The 15,697-nt window shown below is 43.8% G+C and overlaps 1 protein-coding gene across 1 annotated transcript in view; it reads left to right on the forward strand.

The window, feature by feature from the left end:
• Window positions 1-110: 110 nt before the first annotated feature.
• Window positions 111-15,697, forward strand: part of NSD1 (nuclear receptor binding SET domain protein 1) — a 110,669-nt gene continuing 95,082 nt past the window's right edge. The window contains exon 1 of the mRNA XM_029913399.1: window positions 111-462. Within this exon, the coding sequence (XP_029769259.1) occupies window positions 250-462 (213 nt within the window). The 5' untranslated portion in view covers window positions 111-249. The remainder of the gene's footprint in view (window positions 463-15,697) is intronic.

Consider the following 15,697-nt stretch of genomic DNA (forward strand, 5'->3'; position numbering starts at 1 on the left):
CCGCAGCAGCCCGCCGGCGGGGGCGGGGGCCGCGACTCGGGGGCGCTGCCCGGCCTGCAGGGCCAAGGGGCGGCCGCCGGGAGCCCCGAGGCCCAGGCCGAGCTGAGCGGGAGAGGCCTCGCTCGGGCCACCTGCTGCGAGGAGCCGGGGGCAGAGCCGGGCAGGGCCGGGCCCGGAGGCGGCTCCGCGGGCCGCGGACACAATGAGCCCATCTCGGCCGTCCTGTGCTCCCCCTCGCCGCCGGGCGAGATGCAGGGCAAGGCCTCCCGGGACGCCGGCGTGGGGAGACGGACGGAGCGGGTGGAGCTGCGCCCGGTGCCCGGGCCTGTGGGGCCGACCCGTGGGAAAGCGGAGCAGCCCGTCAGCACCACCGACGGGTCCGATAAGGACGATCCCGATCCGAGCCCCAGCACCCTGCGGAGCGCCCTAGAAATCCCCGAGCCGGCAGCGGGAATACAGTTTGTAAGCAGCCTTTGGTCCCGGTTCACCGCTGTAGGGGAGAGCCGTGCGCTCCTTGTCACTGGCGGGACGGGGTGGGGGAGGTGGCGCTAGCAGGATGTCAGGTGCATGTAAACATGCTGGTTCCTAGTGTTCACTTCTCTGCACAAAACCAAGTGGGGGGGGATAGAGGTCGGGGCCTGTACAGGTAACACAAAGCTGCTGCCATTTTGCATGGCACAAAGCCCTGGAGATTGGCAAACGAGAACCCCTTGGCTCACCTTAGAAACTGGGCGAGGTTTATACTTTTGATAGTAGCTGACATCTCTGAGCTGCCCGGTAGCATTGGCAGTCACTTTGCTTAAATTAAAAAAATGGGCAAGTGCGGTTTTATTCTGGAAAGCTTTTATTGAAAGATGGCACCTTCTTACATGCAAGACCTGTCCCTGTATGTAGTCATTGTCCTTATGCTTACTTTACTAGCTGACACAGTCTTTACTCCTGGGAGTGCTGCTGACCAGTGCAGTTATGGTGGAGCTGTGTTTTCTACCTGTTTATGTATCATCATCAGAGTTTTGAACTAAGGCCTCATTGCAGAATATTTATTGTCTGTGACGTGTGAGCCAGGAAGAGCCCAGTTGGCCTCTTAGGGCTTAGGCTTAGTTTGCAGGTCCTAACGGTTAGAAAAAAGATTGTTTTACTTGTAAACTGAGTGGATTTGATCTGGCAGTCATGGAGATGATAGATACTGGAACCGGGTGGTGCCATTTTTAGTCTCTCTTCAGTGTGGAACAGTTCTTAAAACATTCCAGTTTTTTGAGATGTTAAACCAGTATAAAAGCAGGATTGATATAGTTGCTGGCCTCTGGGGTGGTTTCTCCCTGTATGATGATGTTTTAAAGATTGGAAATGCCATTTGCAATTAAAAACTTTATTTTCAGATACAATTTTTTGACATTGCGAGTAGAGTTATCTCTTTAAAACTTTAGAAGCTGGAGATGGAAAAGAGCGATTGGACCAGCTAGTCCACCCCTTACAAGTGCAAAATTGTTCCCTACAGTACATTTTCTAGTGCTTTGTCCAGTCTAGTTTTAAATAACCCAAGCCATTGGGCTTTCCTACTTCATGGCTTAATAGAGCTCACTGTCAGGAAGTCTCTAGCTATTCAGGCTACATTTTTCCTTTCTAATTTCTTAGACTCCAAGGCCAGAAGTGACCATTGTGATCGTTTAGTCTGATGTTCTGTATAGCACAGGCCAGAGAACTTCCCCCAAAATAATTCCGAGAGCAGAAAAAAATCCCATTACTTTTGATTATATCTCCTTGATTTATCACCCTGTCAATTTTCAGAACTCCCTAGAAGCAACAGAGAGTCCTGTGGCACCTTTAAGACTAACAGATGTATTGGAGCATAAGCTTTCGTGGGTGAATGCCCACTTTGTCGGATGCAAAAGAAGCAAAACTGCTTTAAACCTTCCTTTTGAGTTGCACACATCCAACTACTTATGGAACTGTTGTTGTTGTGTTGTATTTTACATGTGCCACCTATCATTTGTAGGTCACTTTCCTTCATTTCTAAGTGCGTGTTTTATAAACAATTGCTGCAGCACTGAAATATATTATTCAAATTGCACATGCCACTCTTTTTTTTAAAGAGCATTTGGCTAAAACTCCCTTGCTTTAAGCATGTCTTGTGTCTGAGTTTTAAATATTTTCTGACACTTGTGCTGGGGAAATTACTTAATACGACAACATCCACCCCTTGAAGATTTTTTTCATTTAATTACAGGTACGGTACTATAGTGTGACATGCTATGCATGTGTACAGTACTCTTGAAAATTGATTCATGTTTAGGTCTGTGTTCTTTGCTGTAGGAAGTGGAGCTATAAATTCAGAAACCTGCAGAGGGTTCTCCTAAGAGATGTGTTCAGAGGTGGGGGGAGTAGGCTTTTGAAAGGTCTCTGTGCCCATAGAAAGGGATGATCTTGGAAAATTGGGAATGTCAGTTTAAACTATTTATGCTGCTGTTTTAGGCCCAAACCTTGCAATGAGCTCTGGGTGAACAAAGCTTTCAGGGAAGGTAGCGCATGGGACTACTATCCTTCTAGGTCTTTGGGGAAATCCTGTTGCTGCTCTGTCTCTTTTCTATTTACTGCAACTTTCTTTGTTTTGAAAAGCAAAGGAGTTACCTACAGCAGATGTGTTCAGTGATGCAGCAATGGGAGGGGTCTCACTTTGTAAACAGAAGCTGTGTAGAGGAGTTTTCACAGCAGCACTTGGCACTGAGGCACTCAAGTGGAGATCAGTAATTACATAGGCAGTGCAGAATTTGGAAAGGTGCAGAAATCAAATCAATTAATTTTTGTATTGGATTTGTATTGCTTTTTCATGTACAAACAGGAGGCTCAAAGGCTTGGCTTTCTACTAAAATACAATCCTCTTTGCTGTATTCTGGCTGAATCCTTCAAATAATTCAGTGCAGTTAAAGAGTAGTTTGTATTTGGAAAAAATAATATTTTTTAAAAAAAGCACCTTTTAACCAACAGATCATCTTCCTCTGTGCATTGTGGAGGTCTTATCTGCTTTCTTTATTGGCAAAAGTAAATTCTTGTGCGTTTACATTTGCTAGTCCTGCAGTTCTGGGAGAGGAAGCTAGATTTTAGTCTGCATTGCATTCCCAACAGAATAGTTAACTGCAGTCCAACTGCAGAATCTTTTACTACAGATGATCGTAGATAGAAATAACCAAGCTTGATTCTCAGATCCCAAACTGAGTTGGTGGTGCTAGCATTTAACTCCTTACTCCACCTATTTATCTGTAATTTGAGCCAATTTTCTTTGGAGTTGCTGAAAGATTTAAAAATCAGGAGCTCGCATTGCTATTTTTAGAGCTGCTTTTCAGAGATAGACTACTCTGTAAGCCCTTTCAACCCTGCCCCCAAGGACGGAGCTCCACCTTATACAAGCACTTGCAGGGAGCTTTTGTTCATGATGGTAACTGCTTTGAGCATGCCCACAGCTTCTCAGACTTCCTGTTTTGTTAAGAATAAAGCCTGTTTGAAGATAGGGCCTCTTGTTTGTGCCTGTGTTCAGCTGTTTTTTAAATGAAGCTTTGGGCACTCGCTTTCAAAGGGATGACAGTTTCTAAGATGACAGTAGCTCCCCCAGTGGCATTGATGGGAAAAGATGTGGATTTTTTGGTTGGCGACAAAAAGTCACATTTAAAAATAGGCACTTTGGTGCATGCTAAATTCCTTTATTATATAGGTGAGATTAGAAAGCATGTACCATTTTGCCTGATGATGTGTTGTTAGTTCTCTGATCTCTTTGCACACTGTACATGTCACATGGGCGAGAGGTTGCTTCCTTAGAGTTCAGGTATATGCAGAGAGGTGCACCTTTCTTCACGTCTTTTAAATGTTAAGTGAATGTTAGTATAGGGGATACAAGTTCTCGGTTTACCCATCGGCGTTACTGCGGGGGCTGTAAGGGCACCAGAGTGTAGTAACACCATCTCCAAACGGTTGGCACAGTAAAGTCAGCTCAGCATGGTGGCTGCTGCTGTGTTTTCCCCTGCCACATATGTTACTTATACTGGACGACAGTTTGTTGTTGAACTTTAAAATGAGTAGCCATGTCTGGTGGTTCTGCTGAGTTTTTGTCATTTTAATATGTGATAGTTACTAGTTTCAGAAATTCTAAACACAGTTGTTCTGGTCTTTGCAAGTTGAGTAAATCTGGTGAGAGCATGGTGGGAATTACATAGACAGTACAGCCCTGATCCTGGAAGGCGATGTGCATGGTGCATCCCTGCAAGCCTCTGAGCCTCATTGACTTCCACAGGGCTGTGTGTAGATGCAGGGCCATGGCTGTGTGCAGAGCAGTGCAGGGCCAGTACATTTGTTCTCATAAAAAACCCTTCATTTAAATTTTGTTTTGATTTATATGCATTTTGTTAGATTATTTTCCCTTCACTTCAATGTTTTGTTAAAGTTAATTATAGTAAGTACACTAAACTCTTCAAAGAATATTATTTGGATTGCCATATTAAGTGTTTAGGAAATGCTGAATTTAAGGTTGCCCGTGCAACCTTAGTGTACGTTCATTGATACTGCCTTTAATTACATGGTCACGTGATATGTTTTCCACATGACTTGGCTGGGGTCAGGGTACAGGATGCCCAGTGCTCAGGGAATGAGGCATCTGTTCAGTGTTCCTTATCATTTAATGTGTGGCCTTATGTCTTCTTTACTGCACGTCATCCAAACCCTGCACTAAATACAGAATTATTGATTTCCTCATAGGCTCTTCTGTGGGTCTCGTTACTGTAATATCTGGTCCTCACAAACATTAGTGAATGTATTGTCACACTCCTCAGTGAGAGACGATAGTAGTATTCCCGTTTTACTGATGAGGAGCTAATGTATTGGGCCAAATTTTTAAGTCACCACTAACTGAGAGTTATTCAGTGATTATACTCCACTTGAGACATCTAGGGTGCATATGCAGTGCTAGTGGAACAAAGGGGGAAGGGGGTTGTGTTGCCAGAAAATAGCTATGTTGTGTGAAACATGGACAAGCAATGGCAGTTTTCAGCTGCTTGTAACTTGGCCAAATTTGAAAGGATTTTCATGAGGCCAGCAAAAAGCACTTCTGACCTCCAGAACTAATCCTGCTAAACTTCAAAATCCCACTGCAAACCATGGGGGAGTGAGAACTCTTCTGAAAAAATAACAATAGTTTTTATAATAAAAAGTGTTAGGCACCCTAAATATAGGAGTTGCTGCTGCTGCTGCTATATAATGAATGGCTTCTGTTCTGTGATTTCCCCCCCCCCTCTTTTTAATGCCTTTATTCTATACTAGTATCTTGTTAAGTATACTGCTGTTGGAGAGATCTCTAGAAGAATCTTCTAGTATAAAACCCTCATTATAGGATGAACAATTAAGATTACATGTTGATTTAAATTTTAAATGATTATGATAGTACACTATCCCTTAGGTGCAAGTGTTTGTGTGTATTCAGAGTATAAGTTCCTTCTGTCAGCCCTGATTTTTCCCCTGGTACAGTAATCAGATCAGTTTGTCTTTCCATATTGAAAACAGGCAACATGCTCCATGTGCATATACCCTCTGAAAATAAGAGGCTATCCACCAGCCACTATCCTTGTTCTGTCTCTTTCAATGGCCTCTTTTTAACACTGAAACTTGTCTGGATTGGAAGATCTGTCTCTTTCTTGGAAATTGCTGGATCTTATGCTTACTGTGAAGTAGAATGCCATGGAAGTTGCCAGGGTACCACACTTGTGAAGTGACTACACTGTACCTATTAATGTACACATTAATGTTTTAAATGCTGTTTACATTTTATGCAAAAATCTTCAAATGTGATGATTGTACAGCAGGAAGGGTGGTCCAGTTGTTAGAATGTTAGCCTGGGCCTTGGGAGAGCCAGGTTCAGTTCCTGCTCCACCACAAACATCCTGTGTGACCCTAGGCAAGTCACTTAACATCTCTGTCTCTCAGTTCCCATCTGTACAGTGGGGATAATAGCAGTGCTTTACCTTGTAAGGATAGACACCTTGTAAGGCTTTTGTGAGGATAAATACATTGAAGATTGTAAGGCACATAGGGCTGGGGGGGGATCGATCTAAGATACGCAACTTCAGCTACGAGAATAGCGTAGCTGAAGTCGATGTATCTTAGATTGATTTACCTCGCGTCCTCACGGCGCGGGATCGACGGCCGCGGCTCCCCCGTTGACTCCGATTCCGCCTCTCGCTGTGGTGGAGTTCCGGAGTCGACGGGGAGCACGTTCGGGGATTGACTTATCGCGTCTAGACGAGACGCGATAAATCGATCCCCGATAGATTGATTACTACCCGCCGATCCGGCGGGTAGTGAAGGCATACCCATAGATACTATATGTGGGGCAGATAAGTACAATAGGTAGAGGCTGCTGTAATGGTACAATTTTATTTTCAGTCTCTGCGGGCTTGTGAATAGTTATTCAGGAAGTAGAGATTTCCATTGTAATGGATTGGATCTTGGCAGTATTGCACTCTTTAGCAGTAATCTTCTTTATTCCAGTTTCACCTCTACTTGTTTCCACCTGATACTTGTGGTGATCAGGAAATTAGGTGTCAACTACAGGTTTTCCTTTGCATTGTGGTTGTAAACAATGTGTTATCACTTGGTATGTACATTTATATCACACATAATGCACCTCAAAAAGTGTATGATTTGTGATCTTCTGGTCATACAGGGTCGTGCAACTGTTTGAAGCTGAACAGATGCTACAGCTGTGAATAGCAAAACCTCAGGTGTTGTCTTGCAAGTTGCTAGAAATGGGTCACAAAAGCCATTGGCATTAAGTTCTTCAGAGTCCTGAAAGTGATGTGTGTTTCTGTCTCACAACTTTATTTTGAAGTCAAATTTAATGTCAAAACTGTCACACGAATTTCTGTTTACTGTATTTCCTCTTACTTTAATATTTGTTTGAGTAACAGAAACTTTGTTTAAACAAAATACTTTGTCTATTCTTCCCACTTGTATCTCATTCTTAACCATGTGTTTGGACTCAGCTTCTTTTAGTACTATATTTATTATTTAGCTATTTGATTTTTCTTCTAGAAAATCTCTTCCAAAACTGTGCCTTTTACAAATTTATATAACTGAACATGACTGTAGTTCTGTTCTTAATAACTCATATAAATTTTAGCCAAGGGTTGAGATCACTGTTCCATAATCAAACTGAAACATTAATCTCAAAGACATAGTGCAAAAAACCCAAATATTTTGACCCAAAAAAGTCACACAGTAGCAAGAAATTAGCAAATTCATGTAAGAGCTGCCTTTGAAACCCTTTGTGGACTATTTCCAGAGGTAGGTTAGAACTTGTGGTTTTCTTTAAGACAGTTGATTGTATGAGCAGGAGTTCTGTGATCTCTTGTTTTTCTTACTTCCGCTGTATAAACTGGACATTCTTTAAAGTACCAATAAAGCAAATACAATCAGAAATACACACAGATCTGTAGGGTCAATGGAGAGATGTAGCCTTTTGGTTTGTTTTATACCTAATGAGTTCTGAATTTTAACTAATGAATTGAGGCACAAGAAGAACCCAAGTGGAATTTTCTTGAAGTAACTGTAAGTAGTTCATAGTGTTTCTTAAAGGGACACCATCAACTTAGAAATCAGACTTCTGCATTGTTATAAATCAGTGGTTCTCCACCAGGGGTCTGTGGACCAGTTTCTGGTTTTGTGGGCTCTGCTGCTGAAGCCCCAAGTCCCTGCACCCCTTTGGGGTTGAAGCCCAGAGCTCTGAGCTTTGGCACTCCCACCCTTGAGCCCCAGTGCCCCCCATGGGGCTGGAGCCCTGAGCCCCCTCCCTATGGGGCTAAAGTTGGGAGCCTTGAGCCACAAGCCCCGGCACCCTGCGGGGCAGAAGCCCTGAGCCCTGGGGGCTGAAGCCAAGAGCCCCCAGCCCTACAGGGCTAAAGGCCACCCCTCCCCCTGTGGCTGAACCCAGGAGCTCTGATGGATCACCCCCCCCGCCCCCCCGGGAGTTTTTATAGTGTGTTGAGAGAGCCTCAGAAAGAAAAAGGTTGAGAACCCCTGTTATAAATAACATTGAAGATTACTATCACTGAAAGATTAGAAGAAAAAATCTTGTTACTTGATGCATTTGATAGCACTTTGTATACAATAAGTTTCATTGTTTCTCTTGAATAGTCCTTCAGTAAATTCTTCCTGTTCTTTGTGTGGGTCATTAACAACACAGGAATGAGACGCTGATTTTAAAAAATATGATTGTAAAACCACAAAAAGGGCAGAAGGGTTCAGAGATGGTGTGGGACCTGGAACTATTTTAAATTCATTAAAAAAAAATGGAATATTGATGGTGTCACTTTAATACTGGAAAGGTGATTTGTGTTTGTTCCTGTCTGTACTGATCCGTCTGTCCTGTCTATACAGTCTTGGCTAGGGGAGATGCAGGTTAAGTCATTTGACAGTGGGGAAGTAGCACTACCATCATTAAGGTTATGTTAGGATTCCCATTTTAATAAAAAGTCTGTCTTGAGTTAGAGGATCAGTTGCAAATACTTGTAGTTTCTGAACTGCTAGAATTTCCTGTAGTAGTTTGTAGTGAATAAAATGTTAATTGTAACTTTTAAAAAGTGCCACGTAACTAAAATGTTTCTAGTGTTCGACATTTTCTTTGGATCCCTTTTGAAGATATACTAGAGCAGCCAGTAATGCAATTAAATGTGTGATTCTTTGCTAGGAGCACAGTGCAAGAATATTTGATAAGTTACATGTTTTGATTAATTATTTAAGGTTTAAAAAGTTACTTCTTTGAACATTGACATTGATACAATATAAGGCTCATGTTTGACATTATTACTGATGACTCCAGGTAGAGGACAGCATAGGAGTTACTCCGCGCAAGGACAGAGGGCTTCAGATGACACAGTGTCTCAGACATATTGCTCCCTGCCAGGCAGCAGGATTTGAGGAGATGGCAGCTGTAATCCACCCTAGCCCAACAGGACTGTTTGTCCTCCTGTGGAGGCTGGACCGCAGATAATGGCTTGAATTGGATACTGACTCTATTCTGATCCTTTATTAGCTCAAGCAGCAGAGCCCTTGTGCTTGTCAATCCAGCTGTCCTAGGTTCAGTCCCCACAGATGTGTCTGGGGGTTTACACTGCTATGTACCCCTGCCGCTCAGACAATCTTCCACAGTCAGGGTGAGTGTGACCTATGCTAACAATGTGGCTCTGTCGCCCTCTAGAGGCTAGATGATGTGTAATGATGACCCCGTTGGGTCACTTATTGGGGATGAACTCTGTACTTCTGGTTTTGAACTGGTGCTGTTTTGAGCTAAAGGACCAGTGCTCCTGCCTTTGACGTAGAGCTGACTCCGAAACCTCAGTATGTGTGTGTAGCCACTACAGAGAGAGACAGCTCCATGCTGTGTTGGAATGGGATGCAGAATGCTTCCAGGAAAGGAGGAGGTTTGGGGCATTTTGAAATAACCATTGCCTCTTGCGGTCAGTATATTAAACATTGATGATCATGTATTAGTGTCATCTCTGTGGTTGTCTCTCCTGGCTCTGGCTGTCAGGCGACAGGGAGGTGAGGGGCTCAGTCACTCCTGTGGGAGCCCCTCCATGTGTCCCCCCCGCAAGATGACTCTTCCACCAAACGCCAATTCTGACCCCTTTCAGCTGACTCCTGCTTCCTTTTGCAGACTGGCGAGCCTCACTGAGCTTGCAAAATGTGCTGGTGACCTGGATGTTAGCAGAAGTATTGTGTTTGGGGTGGGGAGGGTCGGGAGGTGTCAGTCAGGACTTCCACAAGGTACAGTCATGTTATTTCCACACGCAGAGCTGGCAAGGCCAAAAGGAAAGTGTGTTGTAACATTTCAGGAGTTTGACACGCTGAAAGTTGGTGTCACAATGGCAGGTTGGAAGGGGGAGAACTCTGCTTTATGCTGGCTGAGAGAGGGAGTCTGGGGTGTGTGTGGAGTAGATAGCGAGTTGGATGAAGTTGGGGTACATATTGTTTTTTGGTATGCACTGGAGACGGAAGTGAATGCCTCTTGGAGCATGTCATCCACAACGCTATAGGCACTAGAAAGGTGGCAAGGGATGTTTGAGCCTTTTTCCTTGTCGTTTTGCATCCTTTCAGGGTTTTGGGTGGGTGAAATGTGTCTTGACGTGATCTCTGCTGTTGCAAAAGAAAATTGTGGGGTTTTGTTTTTTGTTAATTTGTAATAGTATAATAACCCTTTCCGGTGGCTTTAAAAGAGCATGATGCTGGACACTTACGAGCTCCATTTGGGATTGGGCATTGACATTATTTTGATGGGACCTCAGTAACGTAACTTAAAAAAAGTCAAGAACTTTCCTGCACTTGGTAGCGATGGCTGTAATTAACATAGCAAAGTAGCTTCCATTAGTAACTCTCCCCTAGTCTCATAGGCTCATAATTTTCCAAAATACTGATTTGGGGGCTTAAATTTTCCATTTTCTGATTTTTTTGCATGTGTAAGTTTTGAGCTGTGTGAGAAGGGGGAAGTAGCAGTTTAAAATGTTACCACTTAGTAGCCAGAGTTTGATACAAAAGACTGGAATGGGGAACTCCTGCTCATTCTGTCCTTGGGCAGTGTTCTCATGAAAAATCTAGCTATCCTCGAACTGCTGCAAGATTGAGGTTGTAGGATATCTAGCAGGGTGCTGTCCTTGGGCCCTTCATGGAGCTTCCATCTTTAAATTCAGTGCTCTGCTCCACTCTGGCTGTTAGAAGGAAGAAGGAAACTTGTCTGCTCTCTGTAGCAGCAGGAGGTCAGGGAGGGCCTCTGATACTCTGCTTCTGCCCCAGAGCCTCCTAGCTGCTGCAGAAAGGGGCAGGGAAGGATTTTTATGTTGTTACTGGTCTTCCTTCTCTGTCGATAATTAATGCCTGTCCTTGCCCCTGACGCTGTTTCTTGTTTTCCCAGGCAGCTGCTTGAACTTTACATTATTCTGGATGAGTGTCTCAGCTGTCCACAGATTTCTGAATAGCAGTAGTGAAAGAGACTAGAGTCTTGTTAATTTCACCCTGCTGTCGTCCTACTCTGCAGCAGCACCCAGTTGTCTGTACATTCATGAAGTTACCTTCACAACCATAAGGCCTAGGAGATTCATCTTTTTTAAACTAAATCTTAAATTTGTAGAAACTGATGGCTGTGGCCCTGTTATTCTCCAGGGCACATTACTTACTGGTCTGTTCTAGAAGTAAACCAGCTGGGGTGAGTTTGTACGGGTCATATAAAGAATTCGGACTTCACTTTCTTTGGGATACAACAGAAGTAGCTGAAGTTTTAAACTTAAAATTTGGCATGAACATAATCCTCATTAAGGACTAATGCCTTTGCTTGGATTGGAAAAAAGCTTGATTTCACAAATATAAGACTTTTTGACAATGTCATGCTACACATGCACATTGAAAACCTTTCTGAAATCTAGAGGTGCACACTTAATTTCCTAGGTTGCATTTTTCATGCCAAAAGCTGCAATAATGTAATTGCACACTCCAAATCATTCAGTCATGGAATGCAGAAGTCAAGGTTTCAGCAGCAGTGCTTGCTTGGCTACATTGTACATATGTTTTCTATTCCTGTTTTTCTGGTTAAATCTGTAGCTTAATAATGTTACTGTTTAGGTCATAAAATTTGTCCTGTATGTGTGTGATACTTGCAGGAAGTGCAACACAGCCAAGTTAATCTTGCTATCTGAATGTTTTCCATTTCCTGACTTTTCACACTTAACTGTGCAACCTTAATGTTGGATCTATGCAGATTTTTGCTTTAAAAAAATGTGCATTTTTCTTAATATCAAGGAAGATGGAAGAAAAACTTAAAGAGCTTAATGTGCTCAAATCAGGAGACTGGACAATTTCCACCCCAGAATATTGAAAGAACTGGCACATGAGATTGCTTGTCCAGTAGCAAGGATTTGTAATAAAACTATCTATTTGGGGGTAGTATCTTAAGACTGAACCATAGAATATCAGGGTTGGAAGGGACCTCAGGAGGTCATCTAGTCCAACCCCCTGCTCAAAGCAGGACCAATCCCCAGACAGATTTTTGCCCCAGATCCCTAAATGGCTCCCTCAAGGATTGAGCTCCCAACCCTGGGTTTAGCAGGCCAATGCTCAAACCACTGAGCTACCCCTCCCCTGACTAGAGAATAGCTAATGTCATGTTTATGTGTAGGAATGGGAAAGAAAGTGATCTGGGCAATTACTGACCTGCTAGTCTGACCTCCGCAGTATGCAAGGCTTTAGAACAGATTATGAAAGAGAATAATTAAATTAATGGGGGTAAATGGTAAAAGGGATGTAATGCAACATGGGTTTAACAAAGGTAGATTATGCCAGTCTAACCTGATTACTTTCTTTGAGAAACTAACTGATTTTTTTAGACTAAGGGAAGTACAGTAGATCTAATCTACTTTGACTTCAGTAACACGGTACCACATGGGAAATTATTTGCTGAATTCGGGAAGATGGGGATCAGTACAAGCAAAGTAAAGTGGATAAGGTGACTAAAGGGGAGAAGGCAACGGGTTGTGTTGAAGGGTGGATTATTGGACTGGAGGGAGGTTACTAGTGGAGTTCCTCAAGGATTGATTTAGGGACAAATCTTATTTGGTATTTTTATTAAGACCTTGGCATGAAAATTAGGATGTGCCAATGAAACTGGCTGATGATACATATGTAGGAGGCATCGTCAATACAGAGAAGGATCGGAACGTAATACAGGAAGAGCTGGATGATCTTGAAGGCTGGAGTAATAGAAATGGGATGAAATTCTGTAGCACAAAGTGCAAGGTCATGCACTTAGGGTCAGATAATAAGAATTTCTGCTACAAGCTGGGGACTTATCAGTTGGAAGTGACAGAGAAGGAAAAAGAGATCGAGGTATGTGGGTTGATCACTGGGCGACTATGAGCCACCAGTGTGATGGGGATGTGAAAAAGGCCAATGTGGTCCTAGGATTTATTAGGCGAGACGCTTCCGGTAGAGACAGAGAAGTATTAATGCCATTATACAAGACACAGGTGAGACTTCATCTGTAATACTGTGTACAGTTCTAGTCACCCATATTTAAGACAGATTAATTTAAACAGGAACAGGTGCAGAGAAGAGCTACTAGGATGATCAGGGAAATCGAGGGCCTGTCTTCTGAAAGGAGACTGGAAGAGTTTGGCTTGTTTTGGTCTAGCAAAAAGAAGGCTGAGAGGGGATCTGATTGCTCTCTATAAATACATTGGGAGCGTAAACACCAGGGAGGGTGAAGGGCAGTGACCTAGGGGATTTTTCCCTTTCCCCTGCAGCATGAGAATGCAGATCACTTGCCAGGATTATTTGGGTATAGCTCACCTAATAATTTCACTGGTTGATCTGGTGGTCCCTTCTGGGCTTCAACTCTGACTATAACTCTGTGAATAAAGGGAAGGGGGAAGGTGAGCAGGACTGTGACCTATTTTTTATGAGTTCTCTAATACTGGAACATGTGTTTAGCGAGAAGACTCTTCCGTAAGGCATTTATTCAAAATGCAGGAAATGTTGTATGCTGTTTCTCTAATTTTGAAGTAATTTATTTGTAATAAAGGTGCTAGAGCAGGAAAGTGAAGTCTTCTTTACCCTGAAAACATGCAGTTTCAGCAAAAAGCAAGTGTAAGCATCCCCACATTCATCCACTGCTACTCTCTTATCTCTAACCTGGAGGGACTACATCGGGGTGGGCAAACTACGGCCGGGGGCCGCATCCGTCCCTTCAGGCGTTTTAATCCGGCCCTTGAGCTCCTGCCGGGGAGTGGGGTTGGGGGCTTGCTCTGAGCGGCTTCCGGAAGCAGCGTCACATCCCCCCTCCAGCTCCTATGCGTCTGGGCAGCCAGAAGGCTCCGCACACTGCCCCTGCCCCAAGTGCCACCCCTGCAGCTCCCATTGGCCAGCAAATGGGGCCAGTGGGAGTTGCAAGGGCAGCACCTGCGGATGGGGCAGTGCACAGAGTCTCCTGGCCATGCCTCCACATAGGAGCCAGAGGGGGGGACATGCCGCTGCTTCCGGGAACTGCTGGAGGTAAGCACTGCCCAGAGCCTGCACTCCAACCCCCTCCTGGGCCCCAACCCCTTGCTCCAGCTCTGATCCCCCTCCCGCTCTCCGAAGCCCTCAGTCCCACCTACCTGCACCCTAGAGCCCACATCCCCAGCCAGAGCCCTCACCCCCCCCCGCACCCCTACCCAGCCTGGGGCCCCCTAATGCACCCTGAACTCCTCATTTCTGGCCCCACCCCAGAGCCCGCACCCCCAGCCAGAGCCCTCACCCCCTCCACCCCAACCCCCAATTTCATGAGCATTCATGGGCCACCATACAATTTCCATACCCAGATGTGGCCCTCGGGCCAAAAAGTCTTCCTGTACATTCAGTTCTTGGCTTTGCCTCTGAGGCTGCTCATAAAAGTGCCACTTGAGGAGTCCTTTTTGTGGTGTGATCTTTCGTCCACTAGGAAACTGGACTGAGAACCTCCAACTCCTGCAGTTGTTGCATGGTGTCAGTTGGATTTCTGGTTACTATGGTGATGTTGAGGTGCAAACTTCAGTATCACATTGGTAATACTTGATCCAGAATATGTAAATACACTTAAGATCACCACTGGTAAAATAGTAATGCAATTAACCCAAACCTCTTTGTGTCAGAGAACTCTCATCTATTAGCATCTCCTTCATAACTAAATCAGAATATTTTTACTCTAGAATTTTGAAGCTCTCTTGGAACACATAATTTCAGGTTATTATAAATAACCCAGTCAGCTGGTTTGTTTGTCATTTTCAATTTATATATACACACTCTCTCTCTTTGCCCCTTGGTGTCTGGGTGCTGCCCACTAATTAAAAAAATATATACCAAAAATACTAAAAATAGGCCTCAGATAAAAGAATAAATATAAGATTATAATCACTAGTATAATATGAATAAAATCCAGGTATGTCATTTATTGTGCTCTTTGTTTTGTCTCAGAACTCTGTGAACTATCCAGGGTTTGATGCCACTTGTGCTATAGCTTTTCGGACATTAATGTAAAGCAGTTGCATGTTAACTTTTTACTGCTACAGTTACCACCAAGCTGAACAGAGATTGATGCAGGGTGCTTGGCTTTCATAGAAGAGTGAAAACCCTGAGCCATCCAATCTGGCATGATGGGTAGAACAGGCAAACTCCTGTCCAGTTGTTGGTGCACATTTGGGTTCTTTAGCTTAGAACTTCAGACCATCAGTCACTAAGGGCCTCATTCTGACATGCTGGGCAGCTCTGAACTCCCAGAGCCCAAGCTAATGGCAAAAATCCCATTGATTTTAGTTCTCCAGGATCAGGCCCTGAGGCTAGAGAAATGAGTCTATTTAAGGTTCTTTGGGCTTCTGTAATGTCCGTGTTTTGTTCTAGGTATGCTCTACACACAGTTTTCATACCTGTATAACTATTTTGATTAGGGGGGTTGAGAGAGTTTTTTTTTTTTTTTTTAGTTGAAATACTTATAGCGGTATAACTGGTATAGTGTGGTTGCAGTTATACCTATACAAAAGTGCTTATACTGGTATAGCTTACTCCTCTTCTGCTGTGGTAATAAGCTGTAGTGCTATGAGCACTTTTATATTGGTGTAATTGTGAGCACACTAGGGCGGTTGTATCACTTTATCTGTACTGG

The sequence above is a fragment of the Terrapene carolina genome, unplaced genomic scaffold (genome assembly GCF_002925995.2).
Source record: "Terrapene carolina triunguis isolate 2854851 unplaced genomic scaffold, T_m_triunguis-2.0 Scaffold629, whole genome shotgun sequence".
Taxonomy (NCBI): domain Eukaryota; kingdom Metazoa; phylum Chordata; order Testudines; family Emydidae; genus Terrapene; species Terrapene triunguis.